The sequence below is a fragment of the Loxodonta africana genome, chromosome 14, assembly GCF_030014295.1.
Source record: "Loxodonta africana isolate mLoxAfr1 chromosome 14, mLoxAfr1.hap2, whole genome shotgun sequence".
In the NCBI taxonomy this organism is placed as follows: Eukaryota; Metazoa; Chordata; class Mammalia; order Proboscidea; family Elephantidae; genus Loxodonta; species Loxodonta africana.
The window spans coordinates 50,370,863-50,397,795 of NC_087355.1; the positions used below are offsets into that span (position 1 = coordinate 50,370,863).

At 37.0% G+C, this 26,933-nt stretch overlaps 1 protein-coding gene across 13 annotated transcripts in view; it reads left to right on the forward strand.

Moving 5' to 3' along the window:
- Positions 1-26,933, forward strand: part of VPS13B (vacuolar protein sorting 13 homolog B) — a 916,907-nt gene that overhangs the window by 723,659 nt on the left and 166,315 nt on the right. For 12 of the 13 annotated variants that reach the window (XM_064267936.1, XM_064267938.1, XM_064267934.1 and 9 more), the window contains 3 exons: positions 20,425-20,627; positions 24,250-24,457; positions 24,735-24,919. In XM_064267936.1, coding sequence (XP_064124006.1) covers positions 20,425-20,627; positions 24,250-24,457; positions 24,735-24,919 — 596 coding nt within the window. Of the gene's footprint in view, positions 1-20,424; positions 20,628-24,249; positions 24,458-24,734; positions 24,920-26,933 lie in introns of those variants that run through there. The other variant, XM_064267946.1, reaches the window with a different exon arrangement.

The window sequence follows — 26,933 nt, forward strand, 5'->3', positions numbered from 1 at the left end:
GTCCAGGCAGAAAGTAGTGAGCTGAACTCCTTCTAGTCAAAGAGCTGTGGTTTAAATAACTTTCACTACCCCAGCCTCTGTTATCCAGATGTACTTATCTTTGTGTATAAACAAAACAGAACAAAATTAAAAAGTGGAGAGAAACAAAGCATAGCCACATTATTTTTTCATGTATACAAATGCCTATTCTCGCGTTCACCAAAGTCAGGACCATTGAAATTTAAAGAACCTAAAGTTCCTTTTCACGTACTGAAAAATGAAGCCAGGTCATTAATTGATACAAAGAGGAGCTCCAGCTTTTCATTCCGTTGGTTAACTGCATCTCCTGAGGAAAATTTCTTAAGGTGTTGTCATAGCCTTTGGATGTTGCAGAGATGCAAGTTAGTCTAAGGGGAAATAAAACAATAAATTAGATATGATCATTATGTAGCAATGTTGTTTACAACACCCCAAAGACTTCTGTTACTTTTAGAAAAGAAATAGCATCTCTTTCTGATGCCTGAACAATAGGAAATGAATTCTTTGATGGTAAAAGCCAGAGGACAAACAACTTTTAAGCAGCCACTGAGGATTGAAGTGGAAGTATAGTTTGTAGACAGCCATACAAATCACTAACAAACCTTAATGAATATTGGGTGTGGGCATCAGGGTCCTGTCATTTTTGACACTATGTCCCAAGTAGCTTAAACCCAACACTCAGGGAAAGGTGGAGACCTCACTGAGCTGGTAACATCTGGGATTTTATTTGTCATTTTGGCATACCCTGCAAGCGCAAAAGAAAGAGTAAAAGGGGATTATCTTGACAATGAAATGAGTTACTGAATCTTGTGATAATGAAAAGCAGAAGAATTCTAATGCCTTTCTATAGTCCCTGAGGTAGAGGTGCGTTTATAGTTTTGCAGAAGTAAAATGTAGGCGGGCAGAACAGATGGCCCGGAGTCTGTGAAAGCTGACACCCCATCATCCCAGGACTGAGTACTTCTATTAATCCTGGTCATATTCCTTCCTATTACTTTATAACAAGGTTCAAAGTTGCTACTGATAAACTGGCCTGTCTTTTTTTTCACTCTTAAATTACCTGTGGATTACTGATTTTTTTTTTTTTTTAAGAAGGTGACATTTTTCTGTGTATACTCCTGAACTGTTAAAGTATTCAAAAAAAATAGAATTGTTAATTGCACTCGGGTCAGTTGTGACTCTTGGCTACCCCATGTGTAGAATAGGAAGTTCTAAAAATTTGATGGATAATAAGTAGAACAACTAAAATTCTCTTAGTATTTTTTCAAAATAATACCCCATATTACTTCTCCAGTATTGTGGGAAACACTGTTTATTGAAAGACATAATTCTCTTGTGCAATACTATAATTCTCTTGTCCTCTTCTTCTTAGAAATTATATACACTGGAGATGAAGTCCCAACATACAAGTTTTATCCTCCTTGCTGTAGTTGTTAAAATATATGATTAGATAGAAATTTGGGCAACAATAAACAATATTAATACCACTACCTTAGAAATTATGCTTTTCATGCCCTCAAAAAAGAAAAAAATTAAGAATATTTGATGTTTAAAAAAGAAATACAGTAACAGATGTCTGTTGTCCAGAAATGTTTATACAGTAATTTATTCTTTTGTTTAACCGAATTATATCAATGCATTCTTCTTTTATTTGGGATATTTAAACTTTTCTGTTATAAAGGGCTTATGCATTTCTTAAAATGCTCAGTAAGTGACTATTGTTCTTCATGTAAATTTTTTGGTTTTTAGAGCTCTGTGATTACTACAGCTGTTTTGGATTCCTGTGGAAATAGGATATGTAGGATAGTAACTTAAATATAAAAGATAACCACCAAATTAAATTCCTGAAGTATTAATTTCAAGACTGCCTGAAAAATAAGAATTATCTAATAGACAACAAACTTAGAATATCAGCGTGATCTCATGTGCTGTGTGGTAGTGAACATGTTGTACCTGCCCAGCCTTTCGTAGAGGGAGATGAGCTCATTTCAGAGAGATAACCATCTCTGGCGTTTTCTTCTGATTCATCACTGACCTGAACTCCATTTGAACCTTGTTAGACAAAAAACAAGCAGAATTCCTGGCCCAAACTATAAAATATAATTAAGCCCTTTTGAAATGATGTGTAAAAGAACATTGCTGTACCCCCACTTATAACCACTACCACCACCACAACCAATAAAGTTAAATCAAGCACTGCCTGTAATGGATTAAAATAATAAATGTTCCTGGATTTCAGTGTTTGAAGTATTTGAAGAAAACAGGCTCCCAGCAGCCCGGGTAGCTGAATGCAGGAGAGACATTTATTAATGACAAGTTCAAGGATTTGACCTGTTTAAGACCATTACTTTCTGTTTACTGTGTGTTACACATCTCTTGTATTTTTAAAATAGTCCACATGTGTCCACATGCAATAATGAAAAGCTTTTTTTTTTTTTTTCAACAAAAGAATTGTTAATTGTGTAAATATGGTTCTCCTGGGGAGTATGAAGTCTTCGTAAGACTCTGTTCCCTTCTAATGAGAAATCCAGTACAATTATTATACTTTTCCAAGTAAATCCACCTTCAAATCGTATCTCTAGCTAAATTGGTCTATTTCTTCCTATTGTTTTTGGTCACCATATTCCATATTTAATCTAAACCATTTGCTAGAAGAGTGTTGACCTCAGATAATATATTTTATAATTGTGTCCCATTGTCCTATGTACTATAGAAAAAAAATTAATGCTTTTTATGTCTTCTACTTTTAACTTGGCATGGTAAAGTACTATTTCTCTAGATTTAGATACAGTTGGAGAAAAACAATAACTGATAAAAATTTCACATATACACAAATTAAAACAGACTATTCCATGGACAGAAGAAAAAGAGCCTTTGAGACAACAAAAGTACTATCAGTTAACATGAAGATGTGTCATGAACACTTTGCGAGTTACTGGCGAAGGTTTCCAGCCCTAGGTACTAAGTACTAGAGGCTTCTTTCTCAATAGCTTCTTCTCTGTTTCCTAATGATATTACCCTATGTGTTAGTATTAGGTGAAATGGACAAGTATTGTTCTAGCCCCCAACCCTGGGACTGTGGAAAGAGAATGTTAGAAATCAATCTCTATCACCATCTGCACTGAATATGTGACAGCATCTCATTTTGCCTGTGGTCACAACAAATTGGCCTCTTGTATAATATCCGCCAGTGGGGCTGTTCAGTAGGAAAGTTTCTAGCAAAGCAGCACTGTCAATGATGAGCAATTGAAGACACATCTTAGATGTTCTTTCGCTTCCTGGCTAGGCCCCTGGACCTGTTGGCCATGTTGGCATAACATAATGAGGCCCTGTGAGACAGTTAGAGACAGGAAAAAGCATTTACTCACAATCTTGCTACCAAATGGAAAAAAATGAAATTTTTAAGAGCTAACTACTAGTGGTAGTTTTTATAAAACAGCATGGTATTGGAAGGAGGCAAAAAGGAGTCTGAATCCCAGTTAACTGGCAAGGGCAAACATGCTTACCTCACTGTACTCTTGATGGGATTTAGTAAGGTAATGTATGCAGAGTACACAAATATAAAAAAATATATATAGTGCTCAATAAATATTGATCAATTTATATCTTCTTTCCCTTCCCTCTCCCAACTTAATCATACCCACATGAACTCTAAGGTCATAGATCATTAAATTTTAGAGCTGAAAATCATCTTAAAGGCCATGCTTTTGTTTATCAAGAACCCTTTTTATCCTTTTCTTCAGTGGACCTCATGGTTCAAACGCACTGCATTTAGGATTAGATAGCTAGCATGACTTTACCAGCTTGATACAATTGTAACCAAAATTAAAAGCTTTTTAGTAAAACTCCACATCTGTCTCAGATAAATTCATGATTTCTTTTGGGGTCTTTGAAACACTAAAAAATACCTTATAAGCCACCATTACTACATGGTACCTCCTAAGTGTCTGGAACTCCAGGTTAAGGCCCACTGAGCTACTCTTAACTCACTCAGTTAAGTCTGGAGAGGTTAAGTGATTTGCCTAGGGATATTGTGAGATAGAGTGAGGAATATACCACCTGTCTCCTGGCTTCTGGTCTTTCCATTATACCAGTCTTTAAAAAATCCAGATTATGTAGATAAGACCAGTTTCTAAGCCATTGCAGAAAATTACTTAGCAAGTCATTTTGCTTTCAACATTTCAACAGTTATGTTTTGTTCCATGTGTTAATCTTGTTGTATATTTTATTTTACTATGTTAATAGGTACATTATATAGACTTAGTACAAAATTGAATATAACAGCATAGAACCTGATCACCTTACATATCCTGATATCCTGATTAAGGGGGAAAAGCTAGTTCCTTTCAGGGTGAGAGCACCCAAGTGCCAGTCTTATGTGCTTCAACACAATTTGTTGAAGGAAGTAGAAATAGAATTTGTTTTCAGTGACTGTTGATCTCTTTATGGATTATGCTTATACAATTTTTTTCTTCCTCACTTTTGAGGCATCCTGATATTTCACTGTTATGCAAATCAGCTTCTGGATGTATCTAACAGATGCTTGCTGATTTTCTAGTAGCCTTAGATTACTTCCAGCTGGATAAAAAAGTACCTGGATATGCTTTGCTAGCACGTGTCATCATAGTGTACTCTTTCTAATGATATACAGAAGCTTGATTTAGATTGCATTTTGCTCAGTCAGCATGTAGAGAATAGGGACCTTATTGGGGCCTAGTAGAGACTGATGATGTAGGGCTGGCAGCATTTTGTAAACGTTCTCCAAAACAAGTGGTTTGCATTTATTGGTCTTTTAAAGGAGTACTTTAAAGGTCACAAAACTATTTGTTCCTTGAAGTAAATTTTTACACTCAATGAAAAGTATGTCAGTATGCAAACAAAGCAAGATTATTTCTGTTTATCACACAGTCATTTCTGAAATTATTTCTCAATGTTGCTATGCCTCATTTAGTTTAATTAAATGCCCCCCATTAGTTTGCTGAAACTGAAATCAAAAAAAGGAGCACAGATTTATAAAAGAGGCCAGTGGAAAGACCAGGTAGAAAAGCATTGTGATGAATGCGAAGGAGGTAGATAGAGGGAAGAGACTATGTGCTTGGTCAAAACGACCCGATCACACTTCGCTAAATGCAATGTGGGATCCTGGATTGGATCCTGGAACAGAAAAAGAGCATTAGGATGGAAACTGGTGGGATTCAAATAAGGGCTATAAATTAGGTAATTGTATTGTGTCGATGTTAGTTTTCTGCTTTTGGTGGTTGTACTATAGTTACGTATGTTGTTAACACTAAGGGAAGCTGGGTAAAGGATATCAGCTGTTCTGAAAGTCTAAAATTATTTCAAAATAGGAAGTTTTAAAAAATGACCTGACCGGTGATTAGATAAATAACCTTAATAATATTCATGCTTTTAAAATTTAAGTGATAATTATAAATATTAAACTTTCGCAGCATATTTCTTCATTTTTTTTTTCTTTCCTTCCTCCCTCCAAGAAGAATAATACGTGCCTTAACTCACTTTCTGTTGCCATTTATACCTGATTTTGAATGTATAAGTACTTGGAATACTAATTCATCAGGATTCCAGTTTACATGAGTATTTTCTGTGGCCCTAAGCTTATGCGCGTGGTGATATATAATATATTGATTATATTAATATATAATGAAAATACTTGTATAGTTCAAGAAGATGTTAATATGTTGCCTGATGGAAGAAACAAAAAGTAGAGGATAATGTTCTATTGACCATCCTCTCACAGAGTGAAAGAAAGGGGAAAGGAGAAATACCCAGTTGTGAGTCCCAGGAATTATTTCCATATTTTGTGGCAAAATTATAAAGTTTGGCTTATTATTTATAAATGGCTTTTTATGAAATCCATCACCACTCTTTATTATTAAGTGATCACCACAATCTCTTATTGCTGGTCACTTAACACAAAGATTAAAACCACTTGAACTAACATGTTTTTCTATTATGTTGCAGTTCTCCCCCCCCCCCCAAATATAGCAGGAAATATTCAAAAGAAAGCTAAAACTCTATTTTAAACTTAAAAGCTCATACTTGTGACTGGATCCCCTAATTGACAAACAAAGACCCAGCAGCTTGGAGTGTAACTGCAGTCAGCTGGATTGGCCCATGGGGATGAGTTTAATCAGTTGTGTGAGTCTCAAAAGTGAACTGTATGTAATTTCCTTGTAAATGTGTGGCAAGAAAGAAAAGAAAGGGAGTAAAACAAAACAGGCAGGGCACATTTACTTCTCTGTAGGGTCATGTAGGAAACCCTGGTGCCATAGTGGTTAAGAGCTACGGGTGCTAATCAAAAAGTTGGCAGTTCGAATCCACCAGGTGCTCCTTGGAAACTCTACGGGGCAGTTCTACTCTGTCCTAGAGGGCTGCTATGAGTCAGAATTGACTGTATGGCAGTGGGTTTGGTTTTGGTTTGGGTTAAAAAAAAAAAAAAAAAACACCACTGCCATCGAGTCCATTCCAACTCATAGCGACCCTCTAGGACGGAGTAGAACTGCCCCGTAGAGTTTCCAAAGAGCGCCTGGTGGATTCGAATTGCTGACCTTTTGACTAGCAGCCATAGCTCTTAACCACAACGCCACCAGGGTTTCCTTGGTTTGGGTCATGTATTTTCTTAGTGTCTTTAGTGGTGCCTGTTCCTGTGTCCTCGTGCCAACACTAGCATCTTCTTAAATTTTCAATGCCACCTGTGTATTTAAACATGTGTGTGTAGCCAATGCCAGTTGGCCTGAGATACAGGCAAGTACAAACAGAAGGATTAGAAAAAGAGTAGAGTGAAGGGTACATTATTGGGGAAAATAATGAAAGGACAAAGAAAGAAGAAAAAATAACAGCAACGTACAGGTAGCACTCAATTAAAGTGAAATAATAGTACATAAATAAAAAGAAGCAAATAATAAGAAAAGGCAGAAAAAAAGGGATTGTATGACAGGGAAGTTTTCATGTACTCAACAAAGTCAGTATTATAAATACTATTGGTTGCCTTTACTCCAAAGTACTTTGAAATCTTGGATCTGAGGCTAAGAAATTGCCAAGGGCAAATTTGATGTGAAATAAAATTGCAAGTTATTTATCTTTATATATCCAGGGCCTTAGCATATGGTAGGTAACCAGTAAATGTTAGCAGAATAATGAATGCATACATGCATAAATATCAAGTTGGAGGTGATCCAAGATATACAGATTCCTTATAGACAGCTGGAAGCATGGGAGTAGTAATTGTTTAAGAAGTTAGGTTATGGATAACCTGTAATAGGATAGAAATTATCCTTACAGCCATGAGAGTACAAAAGTTTGCCGAAAAAAGATTGAGAAGAAAATAGAAGACTACGCTTAGAAATTCCCTTACATAATTAGAAGGTGTGTATCAGTTGGGACTCTTTAGGTTGCAAGTGGCAGAAAATCAACATAAACTGATTTAAACAGTCTCATGGGTGTGAAAAGCTCAGGACTAGTGGTGTCCTTAGGCATGGCAGAAGTCATTAGGTTTTTTCTGTATTACCCACTTATATAGTCTCTTGCCCAAGCTCCACAGGGTGGCTGCCAGCTACTCCAGCACCTTCCTTTCCTTAATTTCAAGACTAGACAGCAAGAGGAATGGTCATTTTCCCGGAAGTGTTACTGTGTCTCATTGGTTTGTCCATCCCTAACCCAAATCAAACTCCAAAGACTATCAAATATGAAAATCTATAAATTGTGACAAGTTCCCAACCTTGCTAGGCTACTTCCTGGCAAGTCAGTCACTGGAATATAACCATAACTGCGTCAGTGCCTGCCTTAATTGCAAGATCTCTGTATCAGGCACAGTGTGCCTCCTCAGCGCTCGCCTTAGTCTTGCCTACTTTCTTTCTTTCTCCTTGTGTTCTTCTGACCATCCACTTCCTAGTTCTAGGCCATTTTCCTAAGGTTTCAGTCCTTTCCTCTACCTTTAGTCTCCCCAAGAATTCTAGATACTTTACACACTCTGTCCAGGCAAAAAATAGTAGAGTTTATATGACAGTAGAGAAGCATTCATGCGCTTAACAGTGTATGTTGTTGTTAGCTACTATTGAGTCAGTTCTGACTCATGGCGACCCCATGTGGGCAGAGTAGAACTGTTCCATAGAGTTTTCAAGGCTGTAACCTTTCGGAAGCAAATTGCCAGGCCTGTCTTCTGAGGCACCTCTGGGTGGGTTCAAACGGGCTAGTAGTAGAGCACTTAACCATTTGCACCAAAAAGTTGTTAACATTTCTGTATTTGTTTTTCCCTAATTTAAGTCTATGATTGACTTTTTTTTTCTTTATTGTGCTTTATGTGGAGGTTTACAGAGCAAATTAGTTTCTCATTAAACAATACACAAATTGTTTTGTGAATTGGTTGCCAAACCCAGGATATGGCAACACTCTCCCCTTCTCAACCTCGGGTTCCCCATTTCCATTCATCCACTTTTCCTGTTCCTTCTTGCCTTCTCATCTCTGCTTTTGGGTTGGTGTGCCCATTTTAGTCTTGTATATATGGTTAAAATATGTGAGTTATTGTTTGTTTTATAGGCCTGTCTAATATTTGGTTGAAGGGTGAACTACAGGAGCGACTTCAGTACTGAGTTAAAAGGGTGTCAAAGGGCCATATCCTCGGGGTTTCTCCATTCTCTGTCAGACCAGTAAGTCTGGTCTTTTTTTGTGAGTTAGAATTTTCTTGTACATTTTTCTCCAGCTCTGTCCAAGACCCTCTATTATGATCCCTGTAAGCGCACTTGGTGGTGGTAGCCGGGCACCACCTAGTTGTTCTGGACTCAGTCTGGTGAAGGCTGTGGTAGCTGTGGTCTGTCAGTCCTTTGGAGTAATCTTGCCCTTGCGTCTTTGGTTTACTTCATTCCCCTTTGCTGCAGACAGGGTGGGACTAGTAGACATATCATAGATGGCTGCTTACAAGCTTTTAAGACCCCAGATACTACTAACCGAAATAGAACATTTTCTTTATCAACAGTGTTATGCCAATTGAGCTAAATGTCCCCTGAGACTATGGTCCCCAGCCCTCAGCCCAATAACTCTGACCTTTAGGGAGTTCGGAAGTCTATGAAACGCTTATGACTTTGCCTTGGTCAAGTTGTGCTGACATCCCCAGTATTGTGTGCTGTCCTACCCCTCACCAGAGTTATCACTTATCTATTATCTAATTAGTGGTTTTCCCTTCCCACCCATCCTCTCCTCCATAACCATCAAAGATTGTTTCTTGCTGTGTGTAAACCTTTTCATGAGTTTTTATAATAGTGTTCTTATACAATATTTGTCCTTTTGTGATTGACTTATTTCACTCATCACAATGCTCTCCAGATTCATCCATGTTGTGAGATGTTTCGCAGTTTCAGTGTTGTTTCTTAATGATTGCGTAGTATTCCATTGTGTGTATGTACCACAGTTGATCCATTCATCTATTGATGGGCACTTAGGTTGTTCACATCTTTTTGCTGTTGTGAATGCTGCAGTGAACATGGGCATGCATACGTCTGTTCTTATGACAGCTCTTATTTCTCTAGGATATATTTCTAGGAGTGGGATTGCTGGATCTTATGGTATTTCTATTTCTAGCTTTTTAAGGACGTGCCATATCATTTTTCAAAATGGTTGTACCATTTTGCATTCCCACCAGCAGTGCATAAGAGTTCCAGTCTCCCTATAGCCTCTCCAACATTTGTTTTTTTTGTTTGTTTTCTTTGATTCTTGACAGTAATGTTGAGGTGAGATGGTGTCTCATTGCAGTTTCGATTTGCATTTCTCTAAGGGCTAAGTGATCATGAGCATTTCCTCATGTGTCTGAAGCCACCTGAGTGTCTTCTTTGGTGACATGACTGTTCATATCCTTTGCCCATTTTTTTGGTTGGATTATTTGTCTTTTTGTTGTAGAGGTGTTAGATTTCCTATAGATTTTAGAAATTAGAGCTTTGTTGGATATGTCATAGCCAAAAATTGTTTCTCACTCTGTATGTTCTCTTTTTACTCTTTTAGTGAAGTCTTTTGATGAGGTTAAGTGTTTAAATTTTAGAATATCCCGTTTATCTAGCTTATCTTTAGTGTTTGTATATTGTTAGTTATGGTTTGTAGCCTATTTATGCCTTGTATTAGAGCCCCTAATGTTGACCCTGGAACCCTGGTGGTGCAGTGGTTAAGAGCTCAGCTGCTAACCAAAAGGTCAACAGTTTGAATCTACCAGCTGCTCCTTGGAAACCCTATGGGGCAGTTCTACTCTGTCCTATAGGGTCACTGTGAGTCAGAATTGACTCGACAGCTACAGGGAGCATTGACCCTATTTTTTGTTCTGTGATCTTTATAGTTTTTGGTTTTATATTTCGATCTTTGATCTATTTTGAATTAATTTTTGTGCATGGTGTGAGATATGGGTTCTGTTCCATTTTCTCACAGATGGACATCCAGGTTTGCCAGCACTACTTGTTAAAAAGACTGCCTTTTCCCCATTTAATGAACTTTGGGCCTTTGGCAAATATCAGGTGGCCGTAGGTAGATGGGTTTATATTTGGGTTCTCTATTCTGTTCCATTTGGTCAATGTGTCTGTTATTGTACCAGTACCAGGCTGCTTTGGCTACCATAGCTGTATAGTAGGTTCTGAGGTCAGGTACTCTGAGGCCGCCTTCTTTGTTATTCTTCTTCAATAATGCTTTACTTATCCAGGGCCCTTTCCTTTCCGTATAATGTTAATGGTTAGTTTTTCCATCTCATTAAAGAAAGCTGTTGGTATTTGGATTGAGATTGGATTGTATTTATAGATTGCATTCAGTAGAAAGGATGTTTTCACAATGTTGAGTCTACCTATCCTTGAGCATGGTATGTTTTTCCATTTCTATACGTCTCTTAGTTTCTTGCAGTAGTGTTCTGAAGTTTTCTTTGTATAGGTCTTTTGCATCCCTGGTTAAATGTATTTCTATCTATTTTATTTTTTTAGGGGTTATTATAAATGGTATTGCTTTCCTGATTTCCTTTTCATAGTTCTCTTTATTGTTATATAGAAATGCAACTGATTTTTGTATGTTTATCTTGTATCCTGCTACTCTACTGAATCTATTGGTTCCAGTAGTTTTCTTGTGGAGTCTTTAGAGTTCTCTATGTATAGTATCATATCATCTACAGATAGGGATAGTTTTACTTCTTCCTTACAATTTGGATGCCCTTTCTTTTTCTTGCCTATTGCTCTTGCTAGGAATTCCAGCACCATGTTAAATAGGAGTGATGATAAAGGGCACCCTTCTCTTGTTCCCAGTCTCAGGGGGAATGTTTTCAACCTCTCTCCATTGAGAATGATGTTGGCTGTTGGTTTTGCATAAAAAAACAAACCCGTTGCCGTCTAGTTGATTCTGACTCATAGCAATCCTATAGGACAGAGTAGAACTGCCCCATAGGGTTTCCAAGGAGCGCCTCGTGAATCAAACTGCTGACCTTTTGGTTAGCAGCCATAGCTCTTAACCACTACACCACCAGGATTTTGTCTAGATGCCCTTTATTATGTTGAGGAATTTCTGTTCCATTCTTATTTGATAAAGAGTTTTTATCAGGAATGGGTGTTGGACTTTATCAAATGCATGTTCTGCATCAATTGAGATGATCATGTGATTCTTTTGTTTCATTTATGTGGTGGAAAACATTGAATGATTTTCTAATGTTTAACCATCCTTGCATATCTGGTATGAATCCCACTTGTTTGCGGTGTTTTTTTTTTTGTGTGTGTGATGCTGAATTCTATTGGCTAGAATTTTGTTGAGAATTTTTGCATATGTGTTCATGAGATATTTTCCTTTTTTGTGCTGCCTCTGCCTGGTTTCAATATCAGGGTTATGCTGGATTCAAAGATTGAATTGGACATATCCCTTCCTTTCTATGTTCTAAAATAGTTTGAGTAGTACTGGTGTCAGCTCTTCTCTGAATGATTTAGTAGAACTCTCCAATGAAGCCATATGAGCCAGGACTTTTCTTTTGTTGGCAGCTTTTTTATTGCCTTTTCAATCTATTCTCTTGTTACAAGTTTGTTTAGTTTTTCTACCTCAGTTTGTGTTAGTTTAGTAAGTAGTGTGTTTCTAGAAATTTACCCATTTCTCTTAGGTTTTTAAATTTGTTGGAGTACAGTTTTTCATAGCACTGTGTTATGATCCTTTTTCTTTCAGTTTGGGTTATTTGCTTCTTCTGTTTTTGTTTCATCAGTTTGGCCAGTGGTTTGTTGATTTTACTGATCCTTTTGAAGAACAAACTTTTGGTTTTGTGGATTCTTTCTATATTGTTTTTCTGTTCTCTATTTCATTTATTTCTGCTCTGATCTTTATTATTTTCTTCTGGTGGCTTTGAGCTTCTTTTGTTCTTCTCTTTCTGTTTGTTCTAGTTGTAAAGCTAATGCTTTGATTTTATCCCTTTTTTTTTATGATGTGTGTATCTATTGCTATAAATTGACCTCTAAGCACTGCCTTTGCTGTGCCCAAAGGTTTTGTGCCCCAAATGTGTTTTCATTCTCATTTGATTCTAGGAATTCTTTTATTCCATCTTTGATTTCTTTTATTACCCGGTGGTTTTTAAGCAAGGTGGTAATTTGTTTGCCATGTTTTTATTTTTTTTTTCCTTGCTGTTCCTGTTATTAATTTCTACTTTTGTGGTGGTGTGATCAGAGGAAATACTTTGTATTATCTCAGTGTTTTGGTTGTTGTTGAAGGTTGCTTTGTGGCCTAAGATGCAGTCTCTTCTGGAGAATGTTCTTGTGCTTTGGAAAAGAATATATACTTTGCTGTGTCGGGTAGAGTGTTCTGTATGTGTCTTTGAGGTCAAGTTGGTTGACTGTGGCCTTTAGATCTTCTGTATCTTTGTTGAGTTTCTTTCTAGATGTTCTGTCCTTTACCAAGACTGGTGTGTTGAAATCTCCTACTATTATTCTGGAACTTTCAATTTCTCTTTTCAGTACTGTTAGAGTTTGTTTTATGTATTTTGGAGCCCTGTTGTTGGGTGTGTCAATATTTTTTATGGTTATGTCCTTGTGGTGGATTGTCCCTTTAATTATTATTTAATGTCCTTCCTTGACTTTATGGTGGATTTTGCCTTAAAGTCTATTTTATCTGAGATTAGTATCGCCACTCTTGCTTTTATTGTTGCTGTTTGCTTGATACTTTTTTTATCCTTTGATTTTTAATATATTTATGTCTTTATTTCTGAGGTGTGTCTCTTGTAGACACCGTATTGATGGATCCTGTTTTGTGGTTGTTGTTGTTTGTTTGTTTTTATCCATTCTGTCACTCTCTGTCTCTTTATGGGGCATTTAAGCCACTTTCGTTTAGTGTGATTATTGATAGGTGTGGCTTTATTGCTATCATGTCGTAGTGCCTTTTTTTTGGGGGTGGTTCCTCTTTCTCTCCTGTGCTGAGTTCCTTTTGTTTGTGGAATTTCTTTTTGTTTCTTTCATTTTTGTAGATTTCGTGTTTACTGAGACCTTAGTTTTTCTTCTTTATTTTAATGAGTAAGTTTGTTAACTTTTTTGTGGATACCTTGAAATTTACCCCTATCTTTCTAAGTTTGAACCAGTCTTTTATAATTTGATATCACCTTGACTTCCTCTCCACTTGAAAGTTCTATAGCTATGCTGTCTGTTCCCCCTTTTAGTGTTCTGACATTGTTGTCATTTACAGATTGACATCTCTGGTTCCCTGTTGTAAATCTTTTAGTTTCGTTTTATTCCTGAGAGTTCATTACCTAGGTTGGTATCTGGTTGATGCTGTCCTGTGTCCTACATTCAGGGTGTTGTCTGATGTTGTTGGTTCTCTAACTGAAGGACTCCTCTTAATAATTCTTGTAAGTTTGCTTTCTACATGTCAAAGCTGTGCTGCGTTAGCTGGCAGGGAACCTCCACTCTGTAACTTTCCCCGTTCTCTGTCCTTTGTCAGTTTCTTCTTCCATTTGGTGCTTGATACTATTCTTTATTCGTTCATTTGATGCTTAGAGTTCCAGAATTGATGTTTGTATTTGTTCTACTTAGTTTTTTAGGTCTTTGCTGCAGAGGGATGGTATAATATTTCTGTCTGTAGTACCTCCTACAATTGATTTTGTAATTCTTCTCTCAACCTAGTCAGTAAATGCTTCAAATTGTGTAGCTTTTAAGGATTAGAAAGAGCCTTCTATCAACCCTATTTAAGTTCTTCATTGAGAAGGGATAGACACTCTCTGAATAATATACATAAGGTATAATAATGCAAATTTTGTCATTCTAGTACTAGTTTTTTCAACCAAACCTCAAAAAGTAATTTAGAGAGTACAATATCAGTATTTTGTAGTAGACCCTGTATAGTAGAAATATCTAGTAAGATCCAAATTCTATATGTATTATGTTATTTCTAAAAAAGTAATATTTTTTATCACATGCCTACAAATATCCTTGTAGAAATGAAAGCTGCTGTAGAATGAGAAAGTTAGTCCCATTCATCTGTGTGCTTTGGACAAAATGTTGTTAAGCCCATTGTTAAAGAGACTTCTGGTATAAATATCAGCTCTTTCTTTTGCTAGTCTTTTTAATTTTAATTTTTAATTTTAATTACTTTTTTCCATGAAGTTCTTGATGTCAGTCTTAGGTCTTTTGATTTAATTTTGAGTTAGGGTGAATAGAAACAAATACATCAGAATGAATATTTGGCAGGTTTCTCATTGTCAGAAAAAGAGGTTACCAAAAAAAAAAAAAGAAGAAGAAGGCTAAATTCAACTCTGATCTTTGACTGAAAACTGAGGTATCAATATGAATTCATTATTTTTTGTATATTTACTCATGGATAGATGCAGAAATATAGATGTGTATTCATGCATGGGTTAGTATGCATACATATACTTCTTAACCCTGTCTGCAGAGAGGGCCTTGAAGCAGTGACACTCCAGTAGCAATGAGCACAGCAACCACCCAGATTTTGGTTTCTAGATACCATTCTTCAACAAAGAAACCAAAGCTTCTTGGAGAAATGGTTGATGTCAAAGAAGTAATGGGGAAAATACAAAGTAAGCCTGAAACATCTGTGAACCAGAAAGTAAGGAAGTTCTCAGAAAAATGAGAGGAGTATATCAAAAGGACACAGGAGCCAAATTGAAAGGACTCCCAATGGCCAAACCTGGTTCAATTTAAGCCACAAAGTAAATAATGATGATGTTGTTGTCAGTTGCCATTGAGTCATTTCAACTCATGGCAACCCCATAGTATTGGATTATAACTGATAAAATAAACATCCATAAGCTCATTCTGATATAAATAAAAACTGAATACATAAGTGGGGTAAAAGGGACAGCTCTTTTTTTATGGTAGAATATCAATAAATGTACAAGAATGAGAGAAATAGGAAGTCACCATTATGCACAGACCACAGTAATAATCATTGCAGGCAAGAACCATTGATGGATGCTGATGTTAATGGGTAAAGTTTAATGAGAAAGAATATTTGCATAATCTCCAAGTATCTTCCCACAAATTATGTATTGATTACAAAGGGGAAAGTAGTAACTTTACCTTGGAGAAACCTGGGAGGCACCATTTTGGCCATGTGATCAAAATTACTGTTACCACTAATAAGACATACCAATATCATGGACTCTCATATGCCCATCTCAGAGTATTACTTCTGTGGTATTCTTGCCAAAAAGACATAATCTTATTCTAATCATAAGAAAACATAAGATTAAACTCAAAATGAGAGACATTCTACCAAATAAATGGTTTAGATTCTTCAAAAATGTTCAAGGTTATAAAGACAAAGAAAGCTGGGATCTATCATAGATTTAAGGAAACTGACACGTGACAACTGAATTCAATGGGGGATCCTGGACAAGGAAAAGAAATTAGTGGATGGCTTAGTTAAATAATGCTGTTATAACAGAAATACCACAAGTGGATGGCTTTAACAAAGAGAAATTTATTCTCTCACAGCCTTGCGGCTAGAAGTCCAAATTCAGGGTGCCAGCTCCAAGGGAAGGCTTTCTGTCTGTGTCAGCTCTGGGGAAAAATCCTTGTCGTCAATTTTTCCCTGGTCTAGGAGCTTCTCAGGGCAGGACCCCAGGTCCAAAGGATGTGCTCACTCCTGGCTCTTATTTCTTGGTGGTTTGAGGTCCCCCTGTCTCTCTGCTCACTTCTCTCTTTTGTATCTCAAAAGAGATTGCCTCAAGATACAACCTAATCCTGTAGATCGAGTCCTGCCTCATTAACATAACTGCCTCTAATCCTGCTTCATTAACATCATAGAGGTAGGATTTACAACACAGGAAAATCAAATCAGGTGACAAATAGTGGACAATCACACAGTACTGGAAAACATGGCCTACCCAAGTTGATACACATTTAAAAAAAATAAATGAATAAAACATGGCCTACCCAAGTTGATACACATTTTAGGGGGATACAATTCAATCCATAATATTGGGAAAACTGGCAAAGTTTGAATAAAATCTGTAGATTACTTATTACTGGTATATCAATGTTAATTTTCTGATTTCAATAATTACACTATTGTTATGTAGTTGGGTAAAGGCTTTGTGGGAACTCTATATTTTTGCAACTTTTATGTAGACCTAAAGTTATTTCAAAGTAAGAAGTTTTGATTTGCTTTTAAAAGGAAGCGGACTTGGGATAGATGGCCTCTAAGGTCTCTTCTGTCCAGCCTTTTTATTCTATGATGATGATGTTGTTAGGTGCTGTCAAGTCAGTTCCAACTCATAGTGACCCTATGTACAACAGAATGAAACACTACCCAGTCCTGCTCAACCATCCTCAAAACAATTGCTCTGCTTAAGCCCATCGTTGGCAGCCACCATGTCAATCCATCTCTTTGAGAGTTTTCCCCTTTTTTTTGACCCTCTACTTTGCCAGGCATGATGTCCTTTTCAAGGGACTGGTTCCTCCTGATAACATGTCCAGTGTACATAAGACAAAGTCTTTCCATCCTTGCTTCTAAGGAGCATTCTAGCTGTACTTCTTCCAAGACAGATTTAGTGGTTCTTCTGGCATTCCATGGTACATTCAATCTTCTTCACCAACACGATAGTTCAGAGGCATCAGTTCTTCTCTGGTCTTCCTTATGCATTGTCCACCTTTTGCATGCATATGAGGTGATTGAAAATCCCATGGCTTGCGTCAGACATACCTTAGTCCTCCAAGTGACATCTTTGCTTTTTCAACTTTAATGTGATCTTTTGCAGCAGGTTTGCCCAGTGCAGTACATTATTTTCTTGACTACTGCTTCCATGGGCATTGATTGTGGATCCAAGTAAGGTGAAATCCTTAACAACTCCAGTTTTTTTTTTTCTGTTTATTGTGGTGTTGCTTCTTGGTACAGTTGTGAGGATTTTAGTTTTCTTTATGTTGAGATATAATCCATACTGAATGCTGTGTAGTCTTTGATCTTCCTCAGTAAGTGCTTCAAGTCCTCTTCACTTTCAGCAAGCAAGGTTGCGTCATCTGCATATCACAGGTTGTTAATTAGTCTTCCTCCAATCCTGATGCTGCATTCTTCTTCATATAGTAGATTTCATTTTACTTGGATCCTCAATCAACACTCGTGGAAGCAGTAATCAAGAAATCAAATGACGTTTTGCATTGGGCAAATCTGCTGCAAAAGGCCTCTTTAAAGTGTTGAAAGCAAAGATGCCACCTTGAAGACTAAGGTGTGTCTGACCATGGTGTTTCCAGTCACTTCATATGCATGCAAATGCTGGATGATGAATAAGGAAGTCCGAAGAGGAATTGACGCCTTTCATTTATGGTGTTGGCAAAGGATATTGAATATACCATGAACTGCCAAAAGAACAAACAAATCTGTCTTGGAACAGTTACAGCCAGGTTGCTCCTTAGAAGCAAGGATGGCAAGACTGTATCTCACTTACTTTGGACATGTTAACAGGTGGGACCAGTCCCTGGAGAAGGACCTCATGCCTGCTAAAGTAGAGGGTCAGTGAAAAAGAGGAAGACCCTCAGTGAAATGGATTGACATAGTAGCTGCAATGATGGGCCCAAGCATGACAACGATTGTGAGGATGATACAGGACTGGGCAGTGTTTTGTTCTCTTGTACCTAGGATCACTATGAGTTGGGGCCAACTCAACAGCACCTAACGTTTTATGATGCTATGATACAAACTGAAGAATAGCAAAGATCTAAATATTTTTATCTCTCGTCTGTCAGTTAAGAACCCTTTGATAGACAGCTGAGAATAGGATCCGATTCCAAACTCATTTCAATTCAATGGGACATGTCCTGAATAGCTACTGTGTGCACAGTATTATACTGAATATAACATGGCGCTTTCCTCCAGGATGACCTCCACTTTCAATCACTTGGATTACTAAGGTCTCTCTTTCCTGATGTTTTAAAATAGGGGAGTTGTATAGAATTAAATAGAAATTAAGTCTTAGAAATTTATCCAAGGGACTAAGAGCCTGAGTGCCTGAAGAGATAATGATAACTCTTAAATAAGCAACCTAGAAGGCCTTTTGTGTTAAACACTTTGTGTGTGTGTGTGTGTAAGGAACCAATGGGATATTCACATTAAGATTGTTGTTCTTAGGTGCCGTAGAGTCAATTTTCAACTCATAGTGACACCATGTGACAGAGTAGAACTGCCCCAGAGGGTTTCCTAGGCTGTAATCTTTACAGAAGCAGATTGCCAGGTTCTCTATGGAGCTGCTTGGTGGGTTTGAACCACCACTTCAGTTAGCAGCTGTTGTGTAAAAAGGGCCCCTTAATTGAGTTTGTCAGCATAGGACACTATGAAATGTGTGTATTTGAAATTAAAGGGTGATACAATCCTGACATTCCATTAATGCTCATTTTCTGGATGAATGCACTGAATTAAGCCTATACTTAAAAAACTCCATTATGACAAATTTGTGAATAATGAACTGATGTGTTTCTTTTAGCATATGTTTACTGTTGAGAGGTCGTAAGTATTTTAGGAAAGGTAAATGCGGTTAAGTCACGAAATTATTACTTGAGTTAAAAACTCCATAATAAAGATGATTATTTTTGGGTGGGATTGTGTGGTTTGTGTGTGTTTGGGCCATTTCTATTTTTTTATTTTCTGGTTTTTTCTTTTTTCTTCAGCCTGAGTGAACTCTACCTTTTAATCAAGAAAACTGTAGATTAAGTGGAAGTCTCAATGCCATAATGTAGCTAATAAGAAGATTTAAGACATTGATTTCCACCATAATTTTTAACAAACAGCTCAGCCCTAAGGCTTTTGTGGGTGTAATGCTTTCTGTGGATGATTAGAAGTTGTGTATCTTATTTCTGTAGTAGGAACATACTGCATATATATGAAGTTTTCAAGTCTCCACAAAATTGAAAATTCAGTGTGGGTACCATACTTTGAAACATGTATTCTGTGGGCCTGAGGTGTTTTTTAATCTTTCATCTTTTTTGAGGATCAAATATCATTAGGAAAAAATGCCATGGGCATTACAAACGTGGTCTGGTGAAATTCAATATTCACAATGACAATGCAGAATATGAGCTCCTTGGAGGGAAAGTTAACCCACCACTCTAACTTTGCATCTAAATATCTTAAAGTGTGCCATTGGTTTTACGAAAAGGTTTTGATCTACACTCCTACTTTAAGTTCAAAAGAAAACCTACATTTTAAAGTGTATTCCTTTTGTGGGTATATTTACTTTGAACTAAAGCATGTAGTTTTTCTCATAAATCTAACCTGCCACTATCTGTTTTTAAGACTTTGTAAACTTCAAGTGGTTATGATGTGTGAAGTTTGGATTAAGCTAAATTTTTTTAGAAAACACATGTTACGTATTTTGATTGTTTTGAATTTTAACATGGGCCAGTCAAAAACTTGAGTGTCTAGCAAAGTAATATACTGTACTCTGTTAACTGTAAGAAAGAAATCACAGAAAATTGCCCTTTCCCTTCATGTTAATGATAGACAAATGAAGCAGCTGTTCTTATTCTTAATGTAGTTGTTTGAAAAACTTGCACAATTTAATGAAAATGTCCCTACTCATAAAACTTAAAATGCCCACACATGGAAAAAGTCATAATGTTTTGGCAAGTATTGCTTTGTTAGGAATGTGAATGAGGTATACCTGCTTCATAACTAGAATTGTGTATAAATAGCGTGAAATTGTGGTGGGAAGACAACTAAAAAAGAAGACTCTAACAAAGAATGGATTAACATTCTCAAAAAAAAAAATTCTTTCCCCAAACATACTTGTGTGTGTGTGTGTGTGTGTGTGTGTGTACTTTAGGTGAAAGATTACAGAGCAAATTAGTTTCTCATTCAACACTTTATACACAGATTGCTTTGTGACATTGGTTGCAATCCCTGCCCAAACATACTTTTTTGACAAGAAAAAATTATATAACCGTATTTATTTATTTATTTTAGGTGTAATTCTTGGGACATCATTTCTACTCAGCGTGGATGATCTTCTCCTTAAAACAAGCCTCAAGGAAAGAAGTCGGGTTCTAATAGGACCATGTTGTGCAGCTGCCAATCTGGAAGCTAAATGGTGTAAACACAGTGGCAACCCAGGCCCAGAACAGTCCATACCAAAAATATCCATTGATTTAAGAGGAGGACTGCTACAGGTCTGTAGGGAATGGCCATTTTCTTCCCATGAGTTTTTAACTTGCCTTTTGTTCATGCTTTTTTAACTGTTTACTAAATTTTAAATCTGGGTTTGATAAGGAAGGGTATTTATTGGCAGATTACTATTTTATTAAACTCTTTTCTTAACTGTTTTATTGAGGGGTAATTCATACACCATACAATTCATCTGTTTACACCATACAGTTCTGGTTTTTTAGTATACTCACAGTTTTGTAACCATCATCACAATCAATTGTAGAGCATTACATCACTTCCCCCACAAAAAAACCCATACCTATTAGCAGTTGCTCCCATTGCCACCTAATCCTACCACCACCACCACCACCTTGCCTAGCCCTAGGCCCTACCTTCTGTCTCAACAGATTTGCCTATTCTGTACATTTCATATAAATGGAATCATACCATATGTGGTCTTACTGTGACTGACATCTTTAACTTAGCATAGCATGGCAAGTATTAGTACTGTATTCCTTTTTATGGCCAAATACTATTCCATTGTATAGATATACCACATTGTACTTAGCTGTCCATTAGTTCATGGACATTTGGGTTTTTTCAATTTTTGGCTGTTATGAATAATACTGCTATGAAGATTTGTGTATAAGTTTTTATGTGAACATATGTTTTCATTTCTCTTAGTTAAATTATATAACTAGGAGTAGAACTGTTGGGTCATTAAACATTTTTAAATGTGTAAAAAAAGAAATGTGTAGACTCCTTTAATTACAAAATAGTAAGGCTGTTCCAAAGCACAGTGTCACTGGCAATATGTAAGAACCATTTCCTAGTAGCTGCTTTCTTAGATATTATGATGGCTGATTACTAACACTTGATACCTGTCACATTGTAGCCTCTTATGCATTTGTTGTATAGCCAAGTAAGAGACGTGTGAGGGTATCTGACTTATCTCTTCATAACTTCCTCCTTGGATAGATTTTAATCTAATATTTACATCATTCATTGTCACCTAAACTTGACACAAATCCAAAAGCTTGAGAGATTCACAATGAAAGAAAATTGAAATGACTAATATATTAATAATGGAGGTATATTAAACATAAATTTCTTGTTTTCATCTAAACTTTGTATTGCCTCAACTTTTAACTAGTTTTCTCAATGATACAGAGCTGCATTTGGGGGAGCATCCTAATACCTTACTGTTTTGTGTTGCTTTGGAGATCTTCAGCACCTATCAGAAAGCTTCACATATTTAGCAATAAGCATGTGGTTTTGTAAAACATTTGTAAATTCAAGCCAGATTCAGAAGATGAGGAGGAACAAAGATATCATTGCTGATGTCAGATCTTGGCTGAAAGCAGAGAATACCAAAAGGATGCTTACTTGTGTTTTATTGACTATGCAAAGGCATTTGACCACGTGGATCATAACAAATTATGGATAACATTGCGAAGAATGGGAATTCCAGAACACTTAATTGTGCTCATGAGGAACCTGTATGTACATCAAGAGGCAGTTGTTGAACAGAACGTGGAGATACTTCATGGTTTAAAGTCAGGAAAGGTGTGGGGCAGGATTGTATCCTTTCAGCATACTTACTCAGTCTGTATGCTGAGCAAATAATCTGAGAAGCTGGACTATATAAAGAAGAACGGGGCATCAGGATTGGAGGAAGACTCATTAATAACCTGCAATATGCAGATGACACACCTTGGTTGCTGAAAGTGAAGAGGACTTGAAGAGCTTACTGATGAAGATCAAAGACTACAGCCTTCAGTATGGATTGCACCTCAACATAAGGAAAACAAAAATCCTCACAACCGGACCAATAAGCAACATCGTGATAAACTGAGAAAATACTGAAGTTGTTAAGGATTTCATTTTACTTAGATCCACAATCAACACCCATGGAAGAGCAGTGAGAAAATCAAATGACACATTGCGTTGGGCAAATCTGCTGCAAAAGACCTCTTAAAGTGGTTTAAAAAAAAAGTAAAGATTTCATCTTGAAGACTAAGGTGCATCTGACCCAAGCCATGGCATTTTCAATTGCCTCATATGCATGCAAAAGCTGGACAGTGAATATAGAAGACTGAAGAAAAATTGATGCCTTTGTATTATGTTGCTGGTAAAGAATATTGAATGAACTGCCAAAAGAATGAAGAAATCTATCTTGGGAGAAGTAGAGCCAGAATGCTCCTTAGAAGCAAGAATGGTGAGACTTTGTCTCACATAGTTTGGGCATGTTATCACATGGGATCAGTCCCTGGAGAAGGACATCATGCTTGGTAAAGTGGACGGTCAGCGAAAAAGAGGAAGACCCTCAATGAGATGGGTTACATAGTACCTGCAACAGTGGGCTCAAGCATAATGATTTTGAGAATGCGGACTAGGCAGTGTTTTATTCCATTGTACATAGGGTTGCTATGAGTTGGAACTGACTGCATGGCACCTAACCACAACAACATGTGGTTTTGTTTTGCTTTATCAAGAATACTAATTACATTACTTTTTCCAAGGCAGCAAAGTAACTCCACGTTAAAAACAACAGTAAGAACAAAAACAAAGTATATCAACTCTACATTCTAAAGTCGCTGTCTCTCAACAGTGTAGAGGCTGGAGCACAGTGTTCTACCCTGCAGCTTGACTTTTCACCCATCCCTGTTTTTCAACATCCAATAAAGATAAGATTGATGAGAACAAAAGTAGACTTAGTGTCATTTCTGTTACTTTCATTTCTGAGATGCCTTAATTCCAGAGAGCCAAACCTAAGCCTAGTGTTTAAAACTTACCCATAAGGTGCAGGACTGGTCTTTTCTACTTCTGTACATTCTTTTGTCTTTTCAGTGTTACCTGGTTCTCATAGAATTCATAGTTGTATTGTTTTTATCCAGTATATTCAGAGAAATTTAACATTATAAAATCTTTAATCCTCCTGCATGAATTGTTAATATACACTGGTCAGGCTTCTGCTATAGATTATTATTCTTCACATTCAGAAAAAGGAAACTTGATCTTCCGCATTGGAGGAAAAACCAAGTCCTTTTGCTCTGAAGCCCTACTACTGTAGCTTCTGTACAGTTGATCTCAGCGGCTGTGGTACATTTCACTAAGCACAGAATTTTGGAGCCTTGTAAGTTAAGGTTCATTGAGCATATTTCCTCCCTTTTACTTTGAAGAGTAGAAGTGCAGAAAATTAAGATGTGTTTATTTAGTCTCATGACAAAAGGTAGGAAGCTATTCCACAAGGTTTTTATTAACATTTTGTTCTAGAGGTTCTCCTTTGCCTTCTCTCAGACTGTAATCGGTATTCTTTTCCCTCTTAGCTAATTCAAGAGAAGTTAATTCATAAGCATTACTTCACATCAACATACTTTCATCATTAATGCAGCATTTAAAATTGAATGTTATTTGCACAATATATGATGTAATTGATTTTCTTATTCTTATATATTTACTCAAGTAATAGGATTTCATCCTATAGGTCAGTTACTTCTTAGAAATTATAAATAGTTCCGTTATTGTCAGTCATTAAATTGAACATAATGCAATCTTACATTAATTCAAATATGATTGTATCTGATTATCCTCATAAAGTGTTTGTATTTGAAAAGCACTAATGCTTTTCATATGATTTTAAAGGTCTTCTGGGGTCAAGAACATTTGAATTGTTTAGTTCTCCTACATGAATTACTTAATGGATACCTTAATGAGGAGGGAAAATTTGAAGTGCAAGTTTCCAAACCAGTGCCTCAAATGCCATCTCCTATAGAAAAGAATCAAAACTTTAAAAGTGAACAAAGTTCAGATGATCTACGGACAGGCCAGTTTCAGTATATACAAGATGCTGGTAAGTAGCAACAGCTTCAGTTTAAGCGTGTATGTGTGTTTAATATGCATTGACTAAACAGTAACACGTCTGTGTTGTTAATACTTGCAGTACAAAATACTACATTACTATTCAATCCCTCTTAAGGGAAAATTCTTGATTTCCTTCTGTCTCAAACCATGTAAAAATGATTAGCTAGCTTCTTTATGTTCTTGTCTTCTCTCTTCATAATGTCTTATTTAATAAACCAGTATGTTCCCCTTAAAAGCATACAATTAATTATAGTTCTATCTGACAGAACCTTTGAAACTTCCTGGTGTCTATGAAGTCTTGTTTTACAATGAAACTGAAGATAGTCCAGGGATGATGTTATGGAGATATCCAGAACCGAGAGTGCTCACCCTTGTACGAATAACTCCTGTGCCCTTCAATACCACAGAGGATCCAGATATTAGCACAGCAGACCTTGGTGACGTGCTACAGGTATGTAATGACTATTCATTTTAAAATTAAAACATCTTGCAAAAGTGCAGTAATATATTAGGAAAAATGTTTGGAGCATATCTATTTCTTCCATCAATAATCCACAGAAATACACACATACATATATAATAGAAAATTTTAAATATAGGAATAATGTAATTAAGGTTATGATACATGGCAATTTCAAGGGTTCTCAGCTCTACTCTTCGGACTGTTGAGGATAGGTTGCCTCGCCTCTAACTATAATAGGACAAGCAGGTGTCATTCATTCACCATTTATTAAATGCTTGCCATGTGCTCAAGGAGGCCTGGTGCCACAGTGGTTAAAGCACTTGGCTGCTAACCAGAAGGTCGGCAGTTTGAACCCACAGCCAGTCCACAGGAGAAAGATGCAGCAGTCTGCTTCCATAAAGATTACAGCCTTGGAAACTCTATGGGGCAGTTCTGCTCTGTCCTATTGGGTCACTATAAGTCAGAATTGACTTGATGGTAATGGGTTTGGTTTTGGACCATGTGTTCACACTCATCAGAGTTTTTAAATCTGCTCTAGAAATGAAATATGCCCATGTAAGGCCACAATTGGATGACTGTAGTTTCATTTCATTTCCAGAGCTAAAAATGGTCTTGGAGCTTGTGGTAGACTGATAAGAAAACCATCTAGCCAGTGATCGTATTTCCTGTGATTTTATGAAAGTTTGTTGCTTGTCACCTTCCTGAGTTGAAGTGTCATTGTGGATATCACTGTATTATTATTCTACTTACTAATATTCTACTGGTCTCAATTTGCCCTAAAATTTGTTTCTTCCATTGTCTTCTGACCTATTACTAGATGGCATAACTATCTACTCAAAACCTAGGAGTCATCATCCCTGATTGCTCTCTTTCCATAACTCAGTTCTGCTTCTAAAATATGTCTCTATTCCATCTACTTCTGTCTGTCTCTGCTGGTACAACTTGAATCCAAGCTACCATCGTATGTTCTTTACCACAGTAGCTTCCTAATTGGGCATTCGACTGTGTGGATCATAACAAATTATGGATAACATTGCAAAGAATGGGAATTCCAGAACACTTATTCGTGCTCACGAGGAACCTTTACATAGATCAAGAGGCAGTTGCTCCGACAGAACGAGAGGATACTGATCGCTTTAAGTTCAGGAAAGGTGTGCGTCAGGGTTGTATTCTTTCACCATACCTATTCAATCTGTATGCTGAGCAAATAATACGAGAACTGGAGTATATGAAGAAGAATGGGGCATCAGGATTGGAGGAAGACTCATTAACAACCTGCAATATGCAGATGATACAACCTTGCTGGCTGAAAGTGAAGACGACTGGAAGCACTTACTGATGAAGATCAAAGACCACAGTCTTCAGTATGGATTGCATCTCAACATAAAGAAAACAAAAATCCTCACAATTGGGCCAATGAGCAACATCATGACAAATGGAGAAAAGATTCAAGTTGTCAAGGATTTCATTTTACTTGGATCCACAATCAACAGCCATGGAAGCAACAGTCAAGAAATCAAAAGACTCATTGCATTGGGTAAATCTGCTGCAAAGGACCTCTTTACCAAGGTGTGCCTGACCCAAGCCATGGTATTTTCAATTGCATCATATGCATGTGAAAGCTGGACAATGAATAAAGAAGACCGAAGAAGAGTTGATGCCTTTGAATTGTGGTGTCGGTGAAGAATATTGACTATACCATGGACTGCCAAAAGAACGAACAAATCTGTCTTAGAAGTACAACCAGAATGCTCCTTAGAAGCAAGGATGGCAAGACTGCATCTTACATACTTTGGACATGTTGTCAGGAGGGATCAGTCCCTGGAGAAGGACATCATGCTTGGCAGAGTACAGGGTCAGCGGAAAAGAGGAAGACCCTCAACGAGGTGGATTGACACAGTGACTGCAACAACGAGCTCAAGCATAACAAGGATTGTGAGGATGGCTCGGGACTGGGCAGTGTTTCCTTCTCTTGTGCATAGGGTCGCTCTGAGTTGGAACC